General features: G+C 37.8%; 1 protein-coding gene across 1 annotated transcript in view; it reads left to right on the top strand.

Annotated features, from left to right (window-relative positions):
- Positions 1–23,559, top strand: part of Gpc5 (glypican 5) — an 863,449-nt gene that overhangs the window by 328,342 nt on the left and 511,548 nt on the right. The window contains exon 3 of the mRNA XM_004626298.2: positions 15,077–15,771. Within this exon, the coding sequence (XP_004626355.1) occupies positions 15,077–15,771 (695 nt within the window). The remainder of the gene's footprint in view (positions 1–15,076; positions 15,772–23,559) is intronic.

Genomic DNA, 23,559 nt, shown 5'->3' with positions numbered 1-23,559 from the left:
CCACTGAGCTATCTCCCCAGTCCAAAGCTCTATATTACTTGGCACCTCCCTAAATGATGCTTTCTACTTTTTAAATATTTTTGATGCTTTCTCCTTTTTAATTAGTTTTGTAATGTGAACTAATATTCATTTCCAACAAAATAATTCATATTTTGGGAGATAGCTCAGTGGAGTAAGTGCTTGCCTGGCAAGCACAAGCTCCTAAGTTTGGTCCCTGGCACCACCAAAAAGAAATAAATTTTATCTCTAATTTTATGTAATTTGGTGTATTAGCTACAAAACCCTGTGGTTTGACTATTAAATACAACTTTGGAACCCTGAGAAAGGTTTTTAATTTGTTTTTTTTTTTAAATTTGGTTTAACAGAAGAAAGACTTGACTGCAGAGCTAGTTATGGAGATATCTGGGAGATGAAAATTAGTTTAATCTGTCAAGTTCTTTTTCATTGCTAATACAGTGATATTCCAAATGCTTTGACCTTGTTCAGGAAAATTGCAGCAATGTGGTGTTCTACTCTTGTTTTTTTATGTAAAAAGATAAAACAAAATTTCATAATGAAATAATATAATAGCAATAGTTAATACTATATATATATATATTATTTTTTATTTTTTATTTTTTTTGTATTCTAGGGAAAGGTCCATAGGATGTGCAGGGTCTCACTACTAGGATAGACTCATAGTCATCAGCCTGTTTACAGCCTCCCAAGTGCTGGGATTACAGGTACATGCCACCACACCCAGTCTCAATTGCCATCTCAGTGTGCCCTGGGAGTAGGTCTGCCATGGCAGACCTGGGGATTGAATGCCTGACCCCTGCGCCTGTTTGTGGGCACTTTAATATGCTGAGCTATTTGGCCGGCTCATTGCATTATATGTTGTTATTTTTAAAGTAACAATATATCTTGCTCAGGGTACAAGATATAGGCATTAAAATTTCTTCAATTGATGTTAGCACAAACCTTCATTTTAAATGATCTAAGAGACACTAATAGTATAACTGATTTCTATTTTTCCATTTGTCCTACTGTCCTTCCCCTTTCTGCCTCTTGTTTTAAATCTTTTACACAAGGTACACAATTTATTTTTGATTGGGAGATGTCCACAAAAATTTTTTATAATTTAATGTCTTTGAATTAATAGTTATCTGAAATGTTCATTCCTCAATGTCATGTCTTTGCAGCACTTTGATTTTAAATTTAGATTTCTTGTGAATTTAGAATGGACAGCTGTCATTCTATGGCTCAATCCCATAGTTGTTACACCCTATTCCTTCTAGTTTTGACTGTGTTACTGTTGCAGTACAGTCTGTTAACAGCCATGAGAGTGGGAATGGAGGTTGTAGTAAGACGAACTCTTCCTGTTCTGATTGATTTTGTGCTTTATAACCTATTACAACTATCAGAAAGTATTGCAAGTTTTCCTCCTGCTATTGGGAAAGAATTCAATGGTCTAAAAGATTGCCTACTTTCTGAAGAAGGTTCTTTCTTGTGAAGGTAAGAACAGTACATTTATCAAGCTGTCTGTAACTTTAGGCCAAATACTTTAATTTCCTTCTGTTTGCCACATTGTAACTAACCAACACACAAGCATGCCCATTGGCAGTGTGACCCAGCAGGTATTTAGGACCATGATAAGGTTGTTCAATTGTTTCCTGAGTGGAATCAAAGTAGTTTATTTATTCTCAGTTGTCATATGTCAAAGCATATGGTAGTAAGAATTCATCAATATTAGTACAAGTTTATATGACTTAGACAATATACTTCTGTGGTTCAGTGAAATTCTTTGCTATTACTATAGAGCTAATAGAGGCAGATGTATTTTAAATATGATACTGTTAGAAATTATTCCAACAGCCATAACACAAGGGAGATTTAAGAAGCAGTAATACATATGAATATATTGTTCTTGGGAAAAAATTGTAAAAATTTATGGGTGCTTAGAAGAGCCAGTGAATTAATGAGAATTCACAGAATGATACATATGATCAAAATGACTTGTCATGAATTCATATAATAAAAGATTAATTATAGTCAAGGAAACTAAATCAGTATAGTTCCTTAGAGGATGTTAAAATTTTTAGCTAGAGACTTTGTTTTGTACATCTATGGATTTTATAGAACTGACTTTTAAAGAAAGATTGTGGTTAGTTATCATTATGTAGTTAGAGGAATGATAAGCCAGTTAATTCATTTCAGTTTAGAATGCCACGTGCTGGTTAAGAAAACTGCATTCTAGCTTCTGGTTATCAGTGTAGGTGTGTTTTAGAGACTTCATCATGCATACAAAATGCTCTTGGCTTCCTCAATTATATGAGGTTTGGATTTACTCCTGGAGTGAACAATGTGCTTACATAAACAGGTGAAAATAATAGAAACATTTCACATGTTCAGAATTGGAGAGAAACAAATGAGCTCAAAAATCAGCAGGAGCCCTCTTAGTAGTCTTCCAAATTGGTGAGATAAGTGTCAATCTTCTAGCGATGAAAGATTAAGAGAAAAATTTAAAAGAATAATTATCGGTGACTAATTAGACATTGGAAATGCAGGCTTCAGACCCTGAATCTTGATGCCAAGAGGCCTGATGTTAGTGCTCAGAAGAACGAAGTTGGAAAGGTGCTTAGAAAACAGAGAATAGTTGGTAAAAGGGATAGAGGTTGATATGTGTGATGGTTGGTACATTGTGTCAACTTGAGAAGTTTAGAAGTTTAAGCCATTTAGCAGAGATCCAGGGTGTTTATTTTGCAAATATCTTCATCCTGTGCAAGAGAAGGGCACAGAGATGGCACGAGTACAACACTCAGGCCCGGAGGAGTAGCCTGCTTACGATATAAGGGAGGAAAAGAAGCCCCTCCCCCTTTGCTCTTGCTGGTTTTGATGACTTTTGCTGCCTCGGACTGTTGCCCCTGTGCTATGCCACCCTGCATTATTATGGACTGAAAACCCCACAAACTGTGAGCTAAGTAAACCTTTCCTTCCTTAATTTCGGGTTCAGGTATTTTGTCCCAGTGATGAGAGAAAAGTAACTGTCTACTCATTGCTGGGACAAAATACCCGACATCCGAAATTAAGAAATAAAGGTTTACTTAGCTCACCGTCAGTAGAGGTTTTAGTCTATACTCGGTTGGTTCCCAGGCAGATTGGCACGTGGCAGAGGCCAGCAGTTTATGGCAGCAGAAAACAGTGAAGAGCAAACGGAAGGGCAGCAGCCGCAGCTTCTAGCCAGCCTCTCTCCCCTCCTTAGATTATGAATAAGCTGCCCTGGGCTGGGGGTGTAGAACTCACACAATGTCCATGCCCTCTTCTTCTTTTTTTAAAAAATCAAATTGGTAGGACAGTTTCAATAATTAACACATTGCATACATTTTTCCTAGTGGTTAATTGCTGTACAAGATGCGAACATGATATCCTAACACCATTAGAACAAATCACTATTCATTAGGAGAATGTAGCTATATATCTATCCTGACTACTTTGAATACACAGATACAAAATGGACATTCATCTGTATCCCCCTTTTTGGTTAAGTTCCGTTATTTGAACATTATAGGTGTTTAAACTCAGCAAAATATTCTAAAAGAGCCCAGTAGCCCATAATAGTATTGGGTCTTCAGCTTTACTGGCAATGTCAGAAATTGTTGACCTGAGTCCCCTACAGCTCAACATAACAGCATGGCTTTACTTCTTTTATTTCATTTTTATACTTTTCTGCTGGATGGTTAAGACCAAGGTAAAGCAGGACCTACACAACAAGAGTTGTAGCTTTTGCGTTTGATAAGGTCAGTGAAATCCCCTCAGGATTTATCCTGAGATCCTGTACCTCAGATTGTAGAACCTTTGTCAGTGTCAGCCATGTGGATGAGTCACAGTCATTGCTTGGCCACTGTGCTCTCTGTGAAAGCCTGAGAGAATGTTTTCTCTCCATGTGACTCTCCTTAGGTACACTTTACATCATCGATCACTTTCCTCTTTGGCCCCATAATCTCCTTGATCAGAAAATTTGGGACACTACTGAGTTACATGACATTACAGTACAAGTTCTCATACGTCTTTCACAGAGAACCCAGTGAAAGAAGTAAAACTTTCACTCATCTGGAGGAGAAGCAAATCAGCAACATCTGACATGGAGGCTTGAGCAGATATGGAGAAACTTTAGTGCTGTCAGTGCTAGCAACAGCATGCAGGCCTCAGCCTCTTCCCTCCTGGGCTGGAGCAACTGGGATTCTGGACTCTTGAGGAGAAGCCCTTACCTGTAGTTAGAAAGGGGTTAGTGGGAACTTCTGAGCCATTCCCAAGCTCAGCACAACCAATAGTCTGAACTAATCAGTTGCCTCTCCCCACCTACTCAGGTCTGCTGCAATTCTCTAGTGGAATTTATGCACCTTAACCAGGAGCCTTGCATTTGTCCTCATTTCTTTAAAATGAGCTTTTCTTTCTTTCTTTCTTTCTTTCTTTCTTTCTTTCTTTCTTTCTTTCTTTCTTTCTTTCTTTCTTTCTTTCTTTTTGCCTTTTAGGGAAGGGTCTACAGGATGTTCAGGTTCTCACTACTAGATCAGACTCATAGTGATCTGCCTGTTTACAGCCTCCTAAGAGCTGGGATTACAGGCACATGCCACCATGCCCAGTTCACCTTCTTGTTCTAACTAAAATTAATACCATTGCAGGTTCACTCTTATTCTTTTCTGATACAATTTTTTGTTGGGGGTGATAGAAGAGCCAGAGTATTTATTTCTCAGCAATTTGTTCAAGGCTAAGGAATGCAAGTGGCATCTTCTTTCCTGAAGGTTAGGATACTTTTGGCAGTTCATAATTCCAAACTATAAGAAATTCTCAGCCCACTCAGCTTCGGCATAGCACACACAGGTCTTCTGTTGTAGATGAGTGGTGGTCCTTGCTGCCCCCTTTAGTTTTAATGCTGGTTCTTTTATTGGATCTAGGAAACCAATATAAGAACTAATTAACAAGAACATGGAAGGTTTAGTCATTTTAAATTACATGTACACTCTTCACAAGAGAAAGACATCCAAAGATATGACCAATGTATGATGCTTTTTAGACAAGAACAATAGTAAAGGAATAAGAACACTGCAGGCAGCTGAGTTAGAAATATTATAGGTAGCCAGCCAGGGTTAGGCCCTTGAAGGAGCCAGTGCTGAAGATGGGACTCCTTGCAAATGGAAAAGACAAGCACCACAGCTGTGGGCCAGCCCGCAAGGCAAAAGATGAAACAAATGTACCCACATAACTCCCTAAGGGTATATCTCTGGGACTGATGCTCTAACTGGGTCTCTATCACCTTGAGGAAGCCAGGACAAGTCACAGACCCAGTCCCTACAGGAAAAGTCCCTGTTCTGTGTTCATGTCCACTTGCTCTGCGACTTGCTTCCCTATTTGATCCTGATTGAATCCATTTACCTTGGCAACTGGTTGACCATATTTCTGTCCCACCCCAGGCCCACCTGTGAGTCTTCGTATTTTCCACGTTGGACCCACCTCATGCCATGGAATTGCTCTATAAATATCTCTAGAAAGGCAGAGTCATTGGCCGGCCAATCGGGTGCCCTTTCTGTCCCTCTCTCAGAATCCTTCTTTCCATCAGAACTATATCCTCCTCTGTTGTTCCTAACATCCATTTTTCTGTTTAGAGAACATGAACTCATCTGGATTCATTTCATCTAGAGAATTGCTTTCCTGTATATCAAGAGAACAAATGATTCTTTAGCCTAGGCTAGTAAATTCTAGAACTATTACCTTGAGTAACGTGTGGGGCAATGTATATCCTAGTGAGCAGCAGGGGTTACTCCAGAGTTTGTTTATTCAGGTTCATTGTTCTCCAATTACCACTCTATAAGTGATTACGCTACTTTGTATTCTCAGTACAGGAAGAATACCCCTCCCCCAACAATATCACTGCTGCACATGGAAGAAAGGCAATGAAACGAAGCTATAGTTTCTAAAGTACCTTGAACTTGAAATAATTAATATATCAATTCAAGTGATCAATCTATGAGTAGGTCTGAAAAGACCTATTGTTAATTCCCTCTTTATTCTTTTCGTTTATTTTCATCATATTAATGTGAGTTAGTTTTTAAAACTGAGGACAACTTCAATAGCTAATTTGATTATTCCATATGATGTCTTAGTATACTAAATTAAGAGTGACCGCTGAATTTTGTTCAGTGATATACAATTTTATCTTGTTTTATTTTGACATACACTTACCCCCAAATGGCCCATTCTCAACTCATGTATAATGGTCTTTAAAAGAGGTCACACAAGGAGACTTCATGCACACACATGCAAATACTCACTCACCCAGAGTCAGAAGAAGACTGTGACTGGAGATGCAGACTGGAGCGATGTGGCATAAACCAGACAACTGTAAGGCCTCTAAAAGCTGGAAGAAGGGAATAAACTCTGTCCTCTAGAACTATTGGAGGAAGTGTAGTCCATCTGCACTTAGATTTTGGCCTCGAGATGCTAAGATTGGATTTTGGCACCAAGAATAATTGCTAATTTCTGGTGCCGAAAACATCACATTGTGGCAATTTGTATTGGCAGCAACAAGGAAGTGAGGCAGGTACCCTCTGTGGTTGAGCAGGGGTGTTCCTTGGACCACAGTCTGTCCTACCCTATGGCCTTGCACGCTGCCATTTACCAGGTTTCTGATCATGTCTCTTTACCAAGTTCGCCTTTCCTTACTGCACTCACTTCCTCTTCACCTCTATGGCCTTCTTTAGGGAAGGGTCTACAGGGTGTTCAGGGTCTCACTACTAGATCAGACTTGTAGAGGTCCGCCTGTTTACAGCCTCCCAAGAGCTGGGATTACAGGCATGCGCCACCACGCCCAGTCTCAGTTGCAGTCTCAGCTTGCCCAGGAGGCAGGGCTGGGGTCCACACGACAGGCCCTAGGATCGAACCCCTGGCCCCTGCTTGCAGGAGCTTTAGTCCACTGAGATATTTGGTCATCATTCTTGACTCTACAGTGTGCCATATTCTCATCTTCACCAGCTCCCTGGATCACGCCCTTTTGCTTCTTCTTGGTTTTTCTTCCAACAATTCCTACTTTCCCTGCTTGGGCATTAATTTATTGCTACCTGATCATCTGGTAAATTCTCCCTCCTCCAAAAATCGCAAAACTTTGTTTCCAGTGTCCACTTTGTTTCCCTGACTCCACTGTATTCAGCGTTCCTAAGAAGTTGTCCATGCGTCGCCCTGGCTCCTGTGCTGCTGTGTGCTCTCATTCGCGGAGGCGCGCTGTCACTGGCAAGCAGCATCCTCAACGGCCTTCCTGTCCCTTTTAAGGACACCACTGCGCATGTAGCGGCTGAGCCCGTGCAGCCAGTCTCCCTCGGTCCATGTCCCTACATCCCCAACCGTACAACAGCATGTGCGATGGGCTGGATTTCCACGCACTTGTGCAACGTGATTATTTCTTTTTCCTTCTTCCAGTACTACAGTGCATCCCGCCACACCGGTCAACCCGACTGTTTTCATAGCCTTTGAGCTGGCTCCCTGCTTTCACTTGCCCCTGCCCCAACACTGCCCTCTCCACAGCGCAGCTGCTGCCACTCGTGAAGACGCAGACCAGATCCCAAGGAGCCCATTTTCAGAGCTGTCTGGTAGCTTCCCACCCCACGTATGTTGTCTCAGTGCGAGGTCCTCGAGGCCCTTCCTGCTCCTCCTTCCCCTTTCTCCCCTCCTCCAGCTGGGCTCCCGTGGCCCGCGTTCCCGCTTTCCTCCAAGTCCCCAGCTTCCTCGGGCCTCCTGGCCCCGGATTCCACTTTCTGTGCGCGCAGGAGCCGCTCGCCTCCCAAGGCTGGCTCTTTTCCTCCCAGAAGTCTCTGCCCAGGAGTTGCTTCCTCAGAAATCCTTTTCTTGGTCATTTTATCTAAAACGGCCTATCCGTAAAGCATTTTCCCTCAAACAATTTGCCTAAGTACATTTTAAAATTTGTCACAGAAACCAATATTATATGTAGGTTAGAGATATTCGCTAAATTTACACAATTTCCTGTTGGCCATAAGGTTAATCAGTTGATTTAATTTGATTATCTTTTAATGAATGGGTTATGGACAAATGGACCTAGAGTTGTGTGAAACAGTATTTCATACCTCGCTGTTTATTTGCTGTCTTTTGTGCCCTTATTCATTTCCTTGCTGGTACACTTTTTCCTACTACCCTGAGTACCTAAATGAAGGACTAATTCTGAGATAAACAAGGTGACAACAGAAACAAAAGTACAGATCATTTTATTTTTTTTATGGGTCAAAAAAAAATGAAAATAAAGGCAGGAATTATGAAATAGAATGAAGCTTTTATTTAATTAAGTAAACAAGACCCATATGTTAAAATGTGAAATTAACTAAAAATAGGAAAAACCAAAGGAGAAGGAGACGCACCAATAAAGGGTTTTGATTTACTTGTTCTTTTTGAAAATAGATGGTTATTTAAGTTAGTCAACAACTGTTCTATATGCTGTTTTCTATTTCTGGATTGTATTTTAGTTTTTCTTAAAAGTCTATGAAGGAATCTGATTTAAAAGCTTTACCCTACAATAATTTGTGAAATAATTTGCAGTTTGCTGTTCAGCACTGATTTTGTGTTACATACATGCTTAATTGAGTTGAAATTTATACTAAAATCTATATTGATTTTTAGAACATAAATGATTATAAAGCTATATTAGAAATAAATGTGATGCATTATGATGCTCAAATTAATGAAGAGAGAAATGAGGGTAAAGAAAACTTGAGAAAGCATTTTGCTATGCAGTGCTTCTCTTAGCAGACTAGATTAACTACCAACATGCTAATTTTCAGAGATACAGATTAATATCTCACTATTTACTTGGATAGATGACTAATTTCTGAAGAATTATAATATAAATTATACTGCCTAACATTAAAATATGTCGTTAAATTAATATTCCGGAGAAATTTTATTATACATTTTACTTTCTGAAAAAAAGGTGAGGCAATGTGCAAATAAATGAGATGAATTCAGCATAATCACATCTAGGTTAGAAAAATACAAAATTATTTCTTTTATTTAAATATACATATCTTCAGCATGGCTGTAATGGGATGCTGATGATTGGATGAGCTGTTAAATGTGTTGCTATTAAAATCATGGCAAGCATTTTTTAAAGCTAGATGGTGTGGTCATTTATTATAATATATGGGGCAATGAAAACTGAGAAATAACTTTTCATGTGATCTCTTCTCTATCTTTCTGTCATTTAATGCATGGAACACCCCATGTCATACTCAAAGTAGCTTTGAAGTAGCACAGTAACCGTGCAATAGCTGGTGCAGTAACAAGGTCTATGACCTAAGAGTTGTAATGAGCAAAAATATAATTTGCCTTTGAAAATGTCTATTAAACCTATATATACATTGTAAAATCATCTGATTATCTATGGTTGATATAATTTGAATTTTTCATTTATTTCATTGTTATGTTTGAAGCTGTCTATGACACTAAATTGATATGGATGCTTAATATTTTCTATTTTAAAATGTTCACAAATCAAAAATACAAAAATGTATTATAAGAATCATAAATGTCTATTCGTGTCACGGTGGAGAAGTTACTATAACTGTTATTTCATGATCATTACTTTTGGAGTCAATTTTTATCTTTAAACCCATAAAAGCCCTATAAATACTAAGTTTCGCCCCCTGTAAAATCGTACTTGCATAGGAATCTTTACTGACTTTGCAATTTGTTAAATTGAATTTTAAATCACTACCACCTAGTTTTACCTCCAGCAGAAATTCATAAGTCCAGGGTCAGTGATCACTTTTCTGTATGATAAAAAGTTTGCAAAGGAATAAAGTTTTAAAAAGTTGAAATAATGCTTCTCATCTTGTGCTTTGTCTTGAAATTTTCACAGAATGTTAATATTGACAATTGAAATAGATACTTAGAAATGTGAGAACTTCATGCCAATTTCACTTTTTAGTGAGATTATACAAAAGCAGTTTTATTTATGGATTAAATAAATTTTCCATTACAATGAGAAATATTATAATTTTTTATTCAAATAGATTAGAGCCTTTCATTTCAATTGTGACTCAGGCATTCAGAGTGAAGCTGGAAATTTTTCTGTTTTGATAGATTTAACCTGCTATTCCTAAAAGAAAAACTTATTGAAATTATCAATGACAAACATGTAGAAGTATTTTTTTTATATGTTGTTCCCTAAGTCCCTTAAGCAAACCTGGGAAATATTTATTTTCAATGCTTTATCTTTAGCACATGTGTAGATGGCTACTGCTTGTATGATTTAATTGGGGGTCACTTGTTATGCATTTAAACTTTTTCTTTAATAATTAGATAGGCAAATGACAGCACCTAATTTACCCTGGATTAATAAAAACTGATTGTACCTGTGGATTATTTTTTTGAACAGCATTTTCATTTGATAACTATTATGAATGTTTAAATTCTTGCTAATATTATAATGTTATTTCCAGAAATGTTTACTCAACTCATTGATAAACACGATCAGAGGGCAACTAATTTTAGTAAATATGATTCCTGATTTTCTCCACTTTTACATTAAAATTATTAAGAAAATTAATAAGTGATTTGGATTCTAAATTGTTAATTTTGGTGTGTTCATGTATTAAAATTTTATGAGGAAATCAAGACTAAAAATTCACAAAATTGTGTTTACCCTCTTTTTTTTTTTTTTGGCTGGCTCCGCTCTGCCCTTAGGGTAGGGCTGGCAAGGCCTGTGGTTTGGGAACCAAGCCACGTCCCTTGCACCTGGCTAAGCTTGCCTAAGCAGGCACTTTAGACTGCTGAGCTATCTTGCTGGCCCCATGCTTACCCTTAAGTGCAAAAATAGTGTGTATCCAGAGCAATAGGAGTTTATAGTTTTCTGTGATTGAATTTAAGAAACTTTTATGATCACAAATAAATACACACCTAACATGTTTGCATAGTCCAGTTAAGTGGAATGTTGCAACATTAAATTTAACACATATTAACATTAAATGTATCTTTAAATACTGATAAGATAGTAGCATATTGAATAGCTATCACAATAAGCCTATTTTTACAATCTATTTTTGTTTAGACATTCAAAATATCATAAGAATGTTAATACTTGAAAAACATGTAGTCTCTCCTGCTAAGTTAACAAAATCAAAACACAGTTATGAAAGCTAAACTTACGTATATTATATGAAGTTTTAAAATTTCATGACTATGATCTTTTTATAATTTATTTATTTAGTCCAAGGTCTCACTATGCAGCTCGGGCTTGTAGTAATCCTCCTGTCGCAGCCTCCTCAGCAGTGGGACTACAGGCATGGGCCACCGTGCCTGATCTTGGTGGCTGGTTCAGTGTGAGGCTGGCAAGGCAAGTGGTACCTGGGATCGAATTTGGGTCCTACGCTTGCAGGCAGGTGCTTAGTCCACTGAGCTGTCTCCCTGACTGGTGAGATGTTTGTTCATTTTGCTTCCGAAAAGAATAAGACCTAATCAGAGGAAGACTAGTCTGAATTAAAACACATTTATTTTTGTTTTATTTTATTTTATTTTATTTTAGACAACTCATACAGAATTTTACTTAACAAAGTAATATGAATTTCACAGTATTTGTTGTAATACATGGTATTGTCTTGCAACCAGCTATTCATATTACCAGATATTGGAAGAAGAAGAAACTGGAGCAATTTATAAGAAATTAAGAAAAGAAAAAAGTACAAACAATTGAAAAAAAAAGGAGACGAAGCTAATTAGAGCATTGACTGCTTCTTTCTATTTCCATTTTTTTTTCTTTTTAAAAAATTATTTATTTATTTATTTATTTTTTTGTCCTGTCAGAGGTTAAATGCAGAAGGGTTTTTTTTTTTTTTTTTTTTTTTTTTTGGCGGCTCCAGATCGCCTCCAGCGCTGGCCTGGTTTGCCTTGAGTCTCTGGGAATTGAACCACCGCTCCCAGAGACTGACTGCTTCCTTCGTTTAAGCAGGCACTTAAACATAAAACACATTTATAACATTAGACTTTGGACAAAAATATATTTTTAAATTGTAAACTCAGTGAATAATTAGAATTAATTTATTATGGTTAGTGTGAGTGGACTTTGGAAAGAAATAATGATATTTGGAAATACTATATTAATTTTTATATTGAATAGATATTTCCAAGTATCAAATGTATTATCTAATAATTTCATTTTCACAAAATGAAAACATATTTATGGTTACTTAAATAAATTAAAAACATATTTATGGTTACTGAAAGATAAATTCTGTATGTTTCATAGTCACTATATTTTAACTTACTGGTTTGGGATACATACAAAGCAGCCTAGTTTTGACTTTTAAAAGAATGCAGGGCCAGGGAGATGGCTCAGTAGAATAAGTGCTTCCCTGGCAAGCACAAGGGTCTGAGTGCAATCCCTGGTTCCACCAAAAAATTAATAAATAAGTAAAAGAATGCATATTTAGGGCCAGCCAGATAGCTCAGTGGATTAAAGCTCCTGATTAGACAGCTGCCCGGACTGGGGTTCGATGCCCTGATATTTGCCATGCCGGCCCCACCCCTGAGGTGCGATGAGATGGCAATTGAGACTGGGCATGGTGGCACGTGCCTGTAATTCCAGCGCTTGGGAGGCTGAAAGCAGGAGGATCATTACGAGTCAGATCTGTGTAGTGAGACCCTGTAGACTCTGTATTAAATACCTTTAAAAAAACCCAGTTATATCTCAGTAATATGGTCACTTTAAAGAATGCATATTTAAGCATCATTTAGAGTTGACAGAAACTGGTTAGAATGTTTGTATTTCCAGAGTCAGCAACATTCAAAGTTCATTCCAGAAGGAATACTAGGCAGACGTTAATTGCATGAACACATGATAGCACCCACCCTAGAAGCCGACTGGAAAGCATGTAAGAATGTGTGCGATACAGGGATACTTTGAAACCAGCCTTGTTAATTTTAATAAATCTGTTACTCTGAAACTTTACATTTTAGCTGTTATTGATAAATAAAATCATTTGTGACCCAACAATAGCTACCCACATGCAGATGAAGAAAATGAGCCTTACTATGGTGCAAAATATAAGTGTTAAGTTTTGGTTCAATCCATAGCAGTGCAATTTAGGTTTCACAGAATTGGTCGATTTGCGACCCACCCTCTTAAGAGCAGAGGGAACATTTTTCTGTATCTGCAGCTACAGTATGCCTCATTGGCTGTGTCAAAAGAATCACCTGGGTTGCTCAGCAAATATAGATTCCTGGATCAAGAAAGACCTTCAAAGAAAAAAAGGAAAAGAAAGAAAGACCTTCCAAGTTAGAAGGGGCCTAGAAATCTGTGTTTTCTCTCATGCGTCCAGTGATCAGGCCAGTTGCTGGCAGCTGGGTGTTAATGCTAGCAAACTTGGCAGAGCAGTGAATCTCAACTGAAGCATTCAGATACCATCTCATTGATATTCTTTTGCATTTTGATTCATTTTCTGTTATGGAGTCATTGATGAAGACATGTTCCCCCAGGTTGGGCGTGACTATGATAAAAGACAACGAATCTTAAGTTTTGTTATATGTACGTACTTACTGCACTTTATAATTACATACAGCCTAACAATTCCTCTTCACTCAGTGTTGCCAAGCCAGATATGGGATGTCCAAACCCCAGGCTGCAGGGCGAGCACGTCTGTGGGCCCAGTGTTCACTGGCAAAGCATAGACACACAAGAGTCCTGCTGTGTCTCCAGACTTTCCAGGCCCCGTGCTCTAGCAGATCTGTAGTGGCCTTACACTTTGCTGCCCGTGGTTGTGGGATGGACGCCCCTCGTTATATCACCCTAAAGCCTGGAGCCCAGCAGGAAGGAGTCACAGACAGAGCCAAACGAAAACTCATGAGATTGAATTCATCTGTGCTTCTTATTAAAAATGAGGTTTCTCTTGCTGCTTGTTTTCTTTTGTTTCTGTGAAAATGATGTAACAAATTATTATCCAGTTCTATTTCATTAGCAGCTTTTCCTGAATCTTGCTTTTATTATTTCATTTTATTTTTTTTTCTACAGTCTTTTCCTTTCTTTGTATAATGTACCTGGTGAGTTGAATACTGAATTATGATGTGGTCTTCTACAGCCTAATTAAAAATAACTACAACATCAGTGTCCTGGGAGATAATTTTATTGATTCTATTTTATAATTAATTACATGGTGATACAATCCTGGTGTCATTATTTGGGTTAATGATAAAATATAATTACTAGTATATCCAAGGTAACTTACTGCTGTTTAGTGCCATCATTTTGCAATATCGTTTTAGCTTGCTGAATACTCCAATCCTATTTTAAACGTTTTCCCCCTTAATTTGCTGATAAATTATTCTCAGTTCTTTCTGGGGATAAATAGATTTGAGAGCATCAATAAGTTAGGTGTGAAATAAAATACTCGTCAGTACTCTTTGAAGATAAGATGACAGGAACAGCACAGCATAATTGATAAGGGGGTCATTATTATTTACTATCATCATATAAAATCCCTCATAATTTTCCCACTGCTTAATGAGGTCTGATAATTTGCAGGTAGTCTAATTATGAAGTATCTTACTTACCTTTTAGTTTGAGCATGTTAAAAGGTGGAAGAATTGTTAATTTGTTTAGAATTTAATTTCTCTTTGTAGCAACTAGTGTGTAGTCTACTTACATTCTGAAAATGAGATGAAAGAAAACTATAAAAATACAGTATTTAAATAAATATTTAATGTCATCTTTTATAAATAATGAACTCAGGATATGAGATGCATTTATCATTAGTGAGTTATGAGTGATTATAAAATAAGATCAGTAAAAAAACTATCCATACATAGACTTATTTTTTGATTTCTGGATTTACTAGACTTGGCTTGTAAGAAACATGCTACTATGAATCTTGTGTGAGGTAATGCCCATTGCCATGCAGCCAACATCCTTGGAAAACTACATTTGGCCTTGTGATGGACCCTAAGATTAGTTAGGGGGCTCTGAACTCACTTTTGCCAACTGGAGCGAAGGGGAAGCTTCTAATGTGCATGCTCAGCCTGAGCAACCTTTACCTTTGCTGTGTTGCAGAAACCCTCGAAACTCTCATCAGACAAGCAGAAAACTACACCAGCATACTTTTCTGCAACACCTACAGGAACATGGCCTTAGAAGCTGCTTCTTCCGTTCAGGAGTTCTTCACAGATGTGGGACTTTATTTATTTGGGGCAGATGTCAATCCTGAAGAATTCGTGAACAGATTTTTTAACAGTCTTTTTCCTCTGGTCTATAACCATCTCATTAGTCCTGGTGTGACTGACGGTTCCCTGGAATATGCACAATGTATCCGCATGGCTCAGCAGGATATCCGTCCATTTGGCAATATTCCCAAAAGAGTGATGGCGCAAATGGGGAGGTCGCTGCTGCCCAGCCGCACGTTTCTGCAGGCCCTCAATCTGGCCATTGAAGTCATCAACACCACAGACCATCTGCGCTTCTCCAAAGAGTGCAGCAGAGCCTTCCTGAAGATGCAGTACTGCCCGCACTGCCAGGGCCTGACTCCCAGTAAGCCGTGCATGGGATACTGCCTTAACGTCGCCAGGGGCTGCCTGGCACACATGGCCGAGCTTAACCCACACTGGCATACGTACATCCGGGCCTTGGAAGAGCTGTCGAATGCGATGCACGGCACTTTCGATGTGGAACATGTGCTCCTGAACTTCCACTTGCTGGTCAGTGACGCTGTGCTGCAGGCTCACATCAATGCACACAAGTTACTGGAACAGGTAAGCAGCACCGCATGCTTCCTGTCCGATTTCACAGAATCCGGCATTAACCGTGACCTGCGTAAACGTAATGGGTTATGCAAGTTGTGAGGGACTCAAGAATTATGTCTCCCAACAGGTTTGTACTTTAGGTAGTGGTAGGAGAGTGCATGTGTTGTCATATTTGATTCAAGATATTACATTTTACAAATGTCATAAAAATTTTTGATCAGCTAAACTTCCTGTTTCCTCTAAATAGACTTCTCGGAGCATTCAGTGAGCTGGCAAAAACTCCAGTTTAAATCTTCAGGGATATAAATCAGGCATACTTGTTTAAGTATGATAGTGTTTCTCCTGTGAAAGTCAGAGTGTAAATAAAAGGCAAAATGGAAGGTAGATTTTAGAAGTGGAAGAACTCATTCAAATGTGAAGGGAAATAAGAGATGGGGATGGAAGGGGGAAGCCAGAAAAAGTGACTTACAGGAAAAACTGAAGGAAAAAATAGAAGCAGAGCTTTTATAAAGGGGGAGGGGAAGATAGGTTGGAGTACAAGAGGGGAATGGAACAAGAAGCAAAAAGTAAGTTGTGTTATGTACGTGCGCAGATCCCCCGTGCTGAACGGGATCATTATGGGCTGCAAACATGTACCCATAAGAAAATAAATTTAAAAAACTCAGCAACATAGATTGAAATCTAAAATCAGCAATAGTTAGTTACAAGAAGGTAGCCAAGTTGTTTAGTTCCTTTGAACCTTGATCTCTTCATTGAAAAAAGGAAATAGTAACACAAAACTTGTATTTTTTTTGGGGGGGGGGTGGAGTGAGCATTTATAGAAACCATCTAGGATGGTGCCTGTACTAAATAGGTGCATGGCTACTAGAATTTCATCAGTAAAGCCTGATGATGTGGCTTTAAAATAGAAAATGCCATGGTATCTTCATGAAGTAAAGGTATGATAAGTTGATGTTCAAGAAATTTCTTTACAGTCTCCAAAATTTTTCCAAGCAACAGTGTGATGACTTTTTCAAATGTAACATAACATGAACATGCTGTTTTATTTCTAGTAGACTAAATATTTTTTGAAAAGGAACAATCAAATCAAGGATGTGAGGATTTCTTTTTTAAATTACACTTTTTGGGAGCCATTTGAAAATATTCACAGGGTCCCGTGGTAATGCTTCTCATGCGCCATGCTGTGAAACAGGACATGTTGCTGGTGGCTCTTCTGAAATAAAATTATATTCCTCAGGACCAACTGAATGCAACTGCCTACTCTGGCACTGATTTATTGAATTAGTACATTTTCTCCTCCTGAGCACTACATGTCAGATCTTTTCTTTCTGATGGAAATGGAAATGAAAATCTCCGCATTTAACGCCTTCCTTTCCTTCAGGTCTTTTCAGATCCTCAACCATCCCTGTAAGCAAGTTAGAAATTGCCCCTCTGGGTGGACTCAGCACTGAGATAGCAGAGGGTGTGCTGGATTTCACTACCTATTTTCAGCCCCATTCAGCTGGGTTGCCACCCAACCAGAAGCTTCCTGCCTTAACCTGGTAGTCCTGGCTTTCCCTGTCCTTCCCCTCTCCCTTTCCTCTGTCCTCTAGTATAAGTCATACTAGACCACCTCTTTATGAAAATCAAATGTGAGTCAGATGGCACATAATAGGGCTGAGGATATAGCTCTGCAGTATATGCCCCTGCTGGTAAGCACAAAGTCCTGAGTTTGATCCCTAGTAATGCAAAGTAAAACACCATTTTGGAAATATTTTGGGCTGGGGAGATAGCTCAGCAGTGTAAGTGCCTGCTGGCAAGTGCAAGGTTCTGAGTTTAATCTCTGGTACCGTAAAAAGAGGAGGAGGAGAAAAGACATAAACTCAAAATGGAGGTATGAAAAGTTACTGTACTTTCAAGTATCTCATAGTTATAAGGAATAAACATTTAGATCCAGGAAATAAAGTGTCCATGTTATTGCATCACATATCTCCAAAAAGGAAAATAGGCACAAGAAATCTGAGGGCCAGTACAAAGTTGATCATTATTTTCATACATGCTGTTTAAAACCTTGAGCCAAAGCTTTCTGGTGTATGTAAGTAAATAGATTTCCAAGATCATTTTAATTATATTAGTTTGGAGGCCTGCAGAATCTTTTTATGTCCTTATAATCCGTTCACACAATGATCTATTTTTCCTTTTTCAAAAACTGAAACAGCACAGGACTATAGACAACAGCCATGTTTCCAATTCCCAAATACTTTTTAACTTCTTAGTGTCTTTGGCAAGCTAGTAAGAGTGTTGGAGCCTGTTTTGTCTTGTTTGAAAAAAAAAACAAAAACGGAGTAATGGTTTAAGTGGGGCACATGGGGTCAGAGTCTCAGCTTAGCTGGCATTGCATGCCGGATGACTTCCTTGTTTTCTGCCCTATGCTAAGGCCAGCCTGGAGCAGAATTTCCACTTTGATATCTCAAAGAGTTAAAATTTAGGAGGCAGTTTAGTAATAAGTTTTACTTAAGCTTGTGGCATGTGAAACTCTTTGGTAAAGGATCAAAAAACACTGTTTTTTTAAAAAAAGCAAATAGTTTGATTTCACGTAATAAATAGTCCATGACTTTTGAGCGACACCAATTATTACGAATAAATTGTAGATTCTTTTCTAAATAAATCTCCTTTTCTACTTATGGGTAAATAAAAGGGAAAAAACTTGACTTTAAATTCCTTAAAAATTGACTCATTAATATTTATTTCTGCCAACTGCAAAGTGATTTGTAAACTGTTTATTAAGCTTTGGTAACAAGTTTACACACGAGAAATACAATAAATTCAAACTAAATTACTGGAAAGCTAACAAATAATGACTTACTCACATCTCCAAGCAATCTGTGAAATCAAGTACTTCCAAGCCTGGTCCTAAATACATTATTTTCACTTGAAGAAATCCAGAGAGATTCATCATAGTTCTGCTGGATGCATTTCAACTGGAAAAGAAAAAATGTTCTTCACTTTTTGAGAAAATCATGAATATTTTATATTTGGAAAACCTTTAAAGAAACAAAAGCTAATATGCAAGAAACTTTTTTTTTTTAATTTGGCAGCTATTTGGGGGGTTCAGAAAGCCTTGTTTCAGTAGAAGCAGAGCAGAGGAGGGTGGAGACCCAAGGCGCAGGGTGAAGTTTCACTCCCCACTCTGTGTTGCTAATCAGCGGCGAGTTTGGGCTTCTCATTGTTTAATCTCTGCTTCTGTTTCCTCTTTGCTTAATGCAGCAATGGCAAGCCCTTACCGTAGAGTTTTTGAGAGGATAAAATAAGTTTTCAAGCTTGGACTAGCACCGCGTATGTGGGAAGTCTCAGGCATTACTCGTTATTAGTGTATTATATTAGAAAGAGTTCATTGAATTACTTGGTGTCTTAAATGCCCTCAAAATAAACATCTCATTAGAGTGTAGAGTTTAAAGAAAGTTTTGATGGTATAGAGCTCCACATAGTTTAAATAAGGATTTGTTGTAAGCATATAGTTGCAAAGATTTTCCTTAAATAACAAAAACTGGGGTTTTCACAAAGTATGTAAGGTGCTACAGTGTTTAACATTGGTGAATATGCATATATGTGAGTGTGTGTATGATTCGCCATATACACACATAAAGAAGTCAGATTCCAGTTAATAAATTATTCATGTTGTAAGTAAAATATAGTATATGATTTTGAAATTAAATTTGATATTAATCATATTTAATGTATAATTTGTTGTTACAGTTTATTAATTTAATTTATCAAAGATGCAAAAACACAGATTTTATGTTAATTTCAGCTCTCCAACATGTTATAATTGAAATAGCCATTATTATTATTATTGGAGTTTTTTTTTCTCTCCCTCTGTATTTTAGGGAAGGGTCTACATGGTGTTCAGGGTCTCACTACTAGATAGGACTCATAGTGATTCTCTTGTTTACAGCCTCCCAAGCGCTGGGATTACAGGCACTTGCCACTATGCCTAGTCTCAATCTTAGTCTCATTGCATCCTGGGGGCAGGGCTGTCATGGCAGGCCTGGGGAATCCAACACCTGGCCCCTGCGCCTGCTTCTAGATGCTTTAATCCACTGAGCTATTTGTGAAATAGCTATTATAAGGAAACTCAGCTGAGCCTTGGTTCTATATAATTTTAGAAAAAAGAGGTTTTGTAAAGTTTGTAAAATCAGGCGCACGATTCCCCAGAATAAATGTCCAGCTCAACATTTTCTTAATAGATAATCTTTGTTTCACCTCTTCTATACATGATACATAAGTCAATATTCAGCTGGTTGCATCCAAATTACTTTATAAGCAGGATACACTCTAAAATCCTAGATCCTGTCAAATTTGAATTTAAGTGGATTATACATATGAAAATGCTTTGGCTACTAAGAAAATGAATATCTATATCTATATCTATCTATCTATTTATCTATACCAACATTTACCTAAATATGTCAAAAGTAAGCACAGGAAATTTTTAATGTATTATAGGCATTTCAACTATATGTTTTATAAAAGTTGAAAGCAAAAATAAAACTGGTAGGCTAGATTAATTAGATATTGGCAAAAATTTTGTTGTATTTCTTATACAATGTGTATGTTTTCCTGAGATATTATTGTGCATTGGGTTTTGTTTTTCATAAATCCAGACTGACAAGTGGAAAACCCAGGACTATTATGGACTACTGGACTCTTAGAACATTTTGCTGAGTTTACACATGTATAATATTCAAATAACGGAACTTAACACAAAAGGGGGATACAGATGAATGTCCATTTTGTATCTGTGTATTCAAAGTGGTTAGGATAAATATATAGTTACATTCTCTTAATGAATAGAGTGATTTGTTCTAATGGTGTTTGTAAATAGGATATCATGTCCGCATCTTGTACAGCAATTAACCACTAGGAAGAACGTATGCAGTAAGTTAATTATTGAAACTGTCCTACCAATTTGATTTGAAACTGTCTCATTGCTATTTGTTTCTCAATAAAATTATGAAAATAAATAAATAAGCAAAAAAGGACAGACCAAAAAAATAAAAAATAAAACAGTTCAGTAAAAATCAATCAATCAATCAATCAATCAATCAATCAATCGATCCAGACTGGGAAACCAAGAAATCTGGGGTGAAATATAAGCTCAGTAGCTGAACTAACCCCATTAAAATACAATGCCATTCCAATTTAGAATAGTTTACATTAATTACCCAAAATGTAATATATTCTGTAGTAACTATGGCTATTGAACTCCACATAAGCTAATGATAGCTTAGTGCCAGTCAGGGCAGTGCATTGTGAGGAGTTTTGAATGATAAAAAAAAGGCACACTATATCCATGCATAGGGACCAATGCACTCTCACAGCCATAAAAAGTGCAGTAAGCTTTTCTTCCTTGGAAAATGATACAGACACATAAACATGTACAAAATATTGCATGTGGTCTTATGAACTTTACAACTCCTTCTTCTGAGATCACAGACCACAAGGTAAAGACTGTGAGAAAGAAAGGGCTTTCTTACTTGTAGGGTGAAATATGTTGCTGTGACAGTCAGCTCCCATAGTGACTTAAAAGTGACTAATTAACTTGAAATTTATGTTGTATGTGTACTTTGTTATTTTGTCACTTGCACAGGTCAGCATACCTAAACTTCAGGCAGACAGGAGATCAGAATAAATAACACAAAACCTCTCGAGTTGCCCCAGGATCCACAGTATACATAGCTGAGAAGGAGTTATTGCTGAAAGACACTTTTTAAAAGTGGTCTTATTTGTGTACATATTTGTACTTTGGCCACCATGAAGGAAAAGGCAATGATCAAAGGTTATACATCAGCCACTTTGTGGGTGGAATCTATGCATGGTTTGAAGATATCATTTTTACTTTTACCTAAATATTTTAAACTTCTTTGGTTTGATGATATTGTGATTATGGGAGTAGTACAGTCCTGAAATCCCAGTGCTGTTCTGCGAAATAAGATGGGAACTAGACAGACAAAAAGGAAAAGGAGTAAGAACTGTGGTAACAGTCGGGGAGGGGGGCAGAGATTAGCTTGTAGAGGAAGAGGCAGATCAAAGTGAACTCACTCTCCATAGCCTGACTCCAGATAGAAAAGTCTGTAAACTTGGAGGAAGTGTCCCCAGACCATGAGAGGTCATCTGGTCCATGACAGCATTCCATGCAGAGATAACTTTGAAAGCTTTTATGCAGTGATTTCCGGGGACTCAATAGTGATGGGGAACTTGGTCTCCAGAAGTGCCCATGTGCAGTTTGTAGACTAATTAGTGTTTTCTCTTTTCAATTTTTTTTTCCAGTATGGAATGAGCTGGTTTTTGGTGGAAGACAAGGCAAGGGTAATTTTACTGTCCACTGGTTTTCTGTTCAAATGAATGCTGTAATGTGTTGAGCTAGTTCTATAATATTTTCACTCTCTGCCGGAAGGGATTTTCTTTTCTAGTTTAACTAAATGTGAATCCTTCATCTTCTGGAGATTGGTCCCCTCATGTCACATGTCATGAGGTAGACAGGAGCTGGTTTTTGGTGGAAGACAAGGCAAGGGTAATTTTACTGTCCACTGATTTTCTGTTCAAATGAAAGCTGTAATGTGTTGAGCTAGTTCTATAATATTTTTACTCTCTGCTGGAAGGGATTTTCTTTTCTAGTTTGACTAAATGTGAATCCTTCATCTTCTGGAGATTGGTCGCCTCATGTCACATGTCATGAGGTAGACAGATGGTGATGGTGGGTGGATTCAACCAGGCCCTTTCCTAGCCTCTCCTGAGGTTGAAATGATTGACAGTGCTGAGAATCAGTTAAGAGCCATGTAGCATGTGTAAGGAGAGTCCAGCATCCCTTAAGAACACATTCTAGCTTCAATCATTTTTGGATAAATATTTCAATGGACTTCAAAAATCTTGCATGTTTAATTTTTTATTTTATTCTTCTGAGAAAGATTGACATGAATTAGATGAGAACCAGTGCTGGTTATTATACTTTTTCTACTTTATTTTTTTTAAGACAAGAAAATTATTCCAGGTTTTGTGAATGACTCTGGGTCTATATGGCAGAATCTGGGTAAAGTTCTCCTGGAACGGTGACTCACCATGTTTGTGGACAGCTTTAGTCAGTGGAAAGTTCTGAATGCTTATAATTGCTGTCTATCTTACGCTAGAATGTAATGCCTGAGGCCAGGGGGCAAGTCACAGATCACAGACATCTTAACCTGCGTGCATTTGAGGGTCATTATTCTGTTCCTTCCTAAACTTTTCTTCTGTTCTGACCCCTCAGGACATATGAATGACCCTGAAAGAAATATCTGCAGGCTAAGATGCCCATGACTCACTATCTGTCTCCAAGGCATTATATTCTAGTACACCTGGGAGAACAGCTACAGGTATCAGTAGTCAGATGAGAAGGGGAACAAGGCCATGGGGAGGGGGAAAAGAAGGAAGGGACAAGAAAAAAAGAAACAAAAAAGGCAAAAATGGAAACAAAGCTTTTGTAAATAAGGAGGGAAGGAGTAGTTGAAGGAATAGGAGGTGAATGGGCAAAACAGAATCAATATAAATCATGTACAGGCACAAATTCCCTATGAAGAATGTGATCATTACATATATCTAAAGTGTATCCTGAGGGGATTTCACTGACCTTCTCAGACCAAAAAGCTGCAACTCTTATTACACAGGTCCTGTTTTACCTTGGTCTTATCCATCCAGTAGAAAAGTATGAAGACGAAATATAGGAAGTAAAGCCATGCTGTTATGTTGAGCTGTGGGGGACTCAGGTCAATAATTTCTGACATT

This window comes from Octodon degus, unplaced genomic scaffold (genome assembly GCF_000260255.1).
Source record: "Octodon degus isolate 3935 unplaced genomic scaffold, OctDeg1.0 scaffold00013, whole genome shotgun sequence".
NCBI lineage: Eukaryota > Metazoa > Chordata > Mammalia > Rodentia > Octodontidae > Octodon > Octodon degus.
Note: the sequence above shows the minus strand (reverse complement) of the source record. Positions and strands in the feature narration are given on the sequence as shown.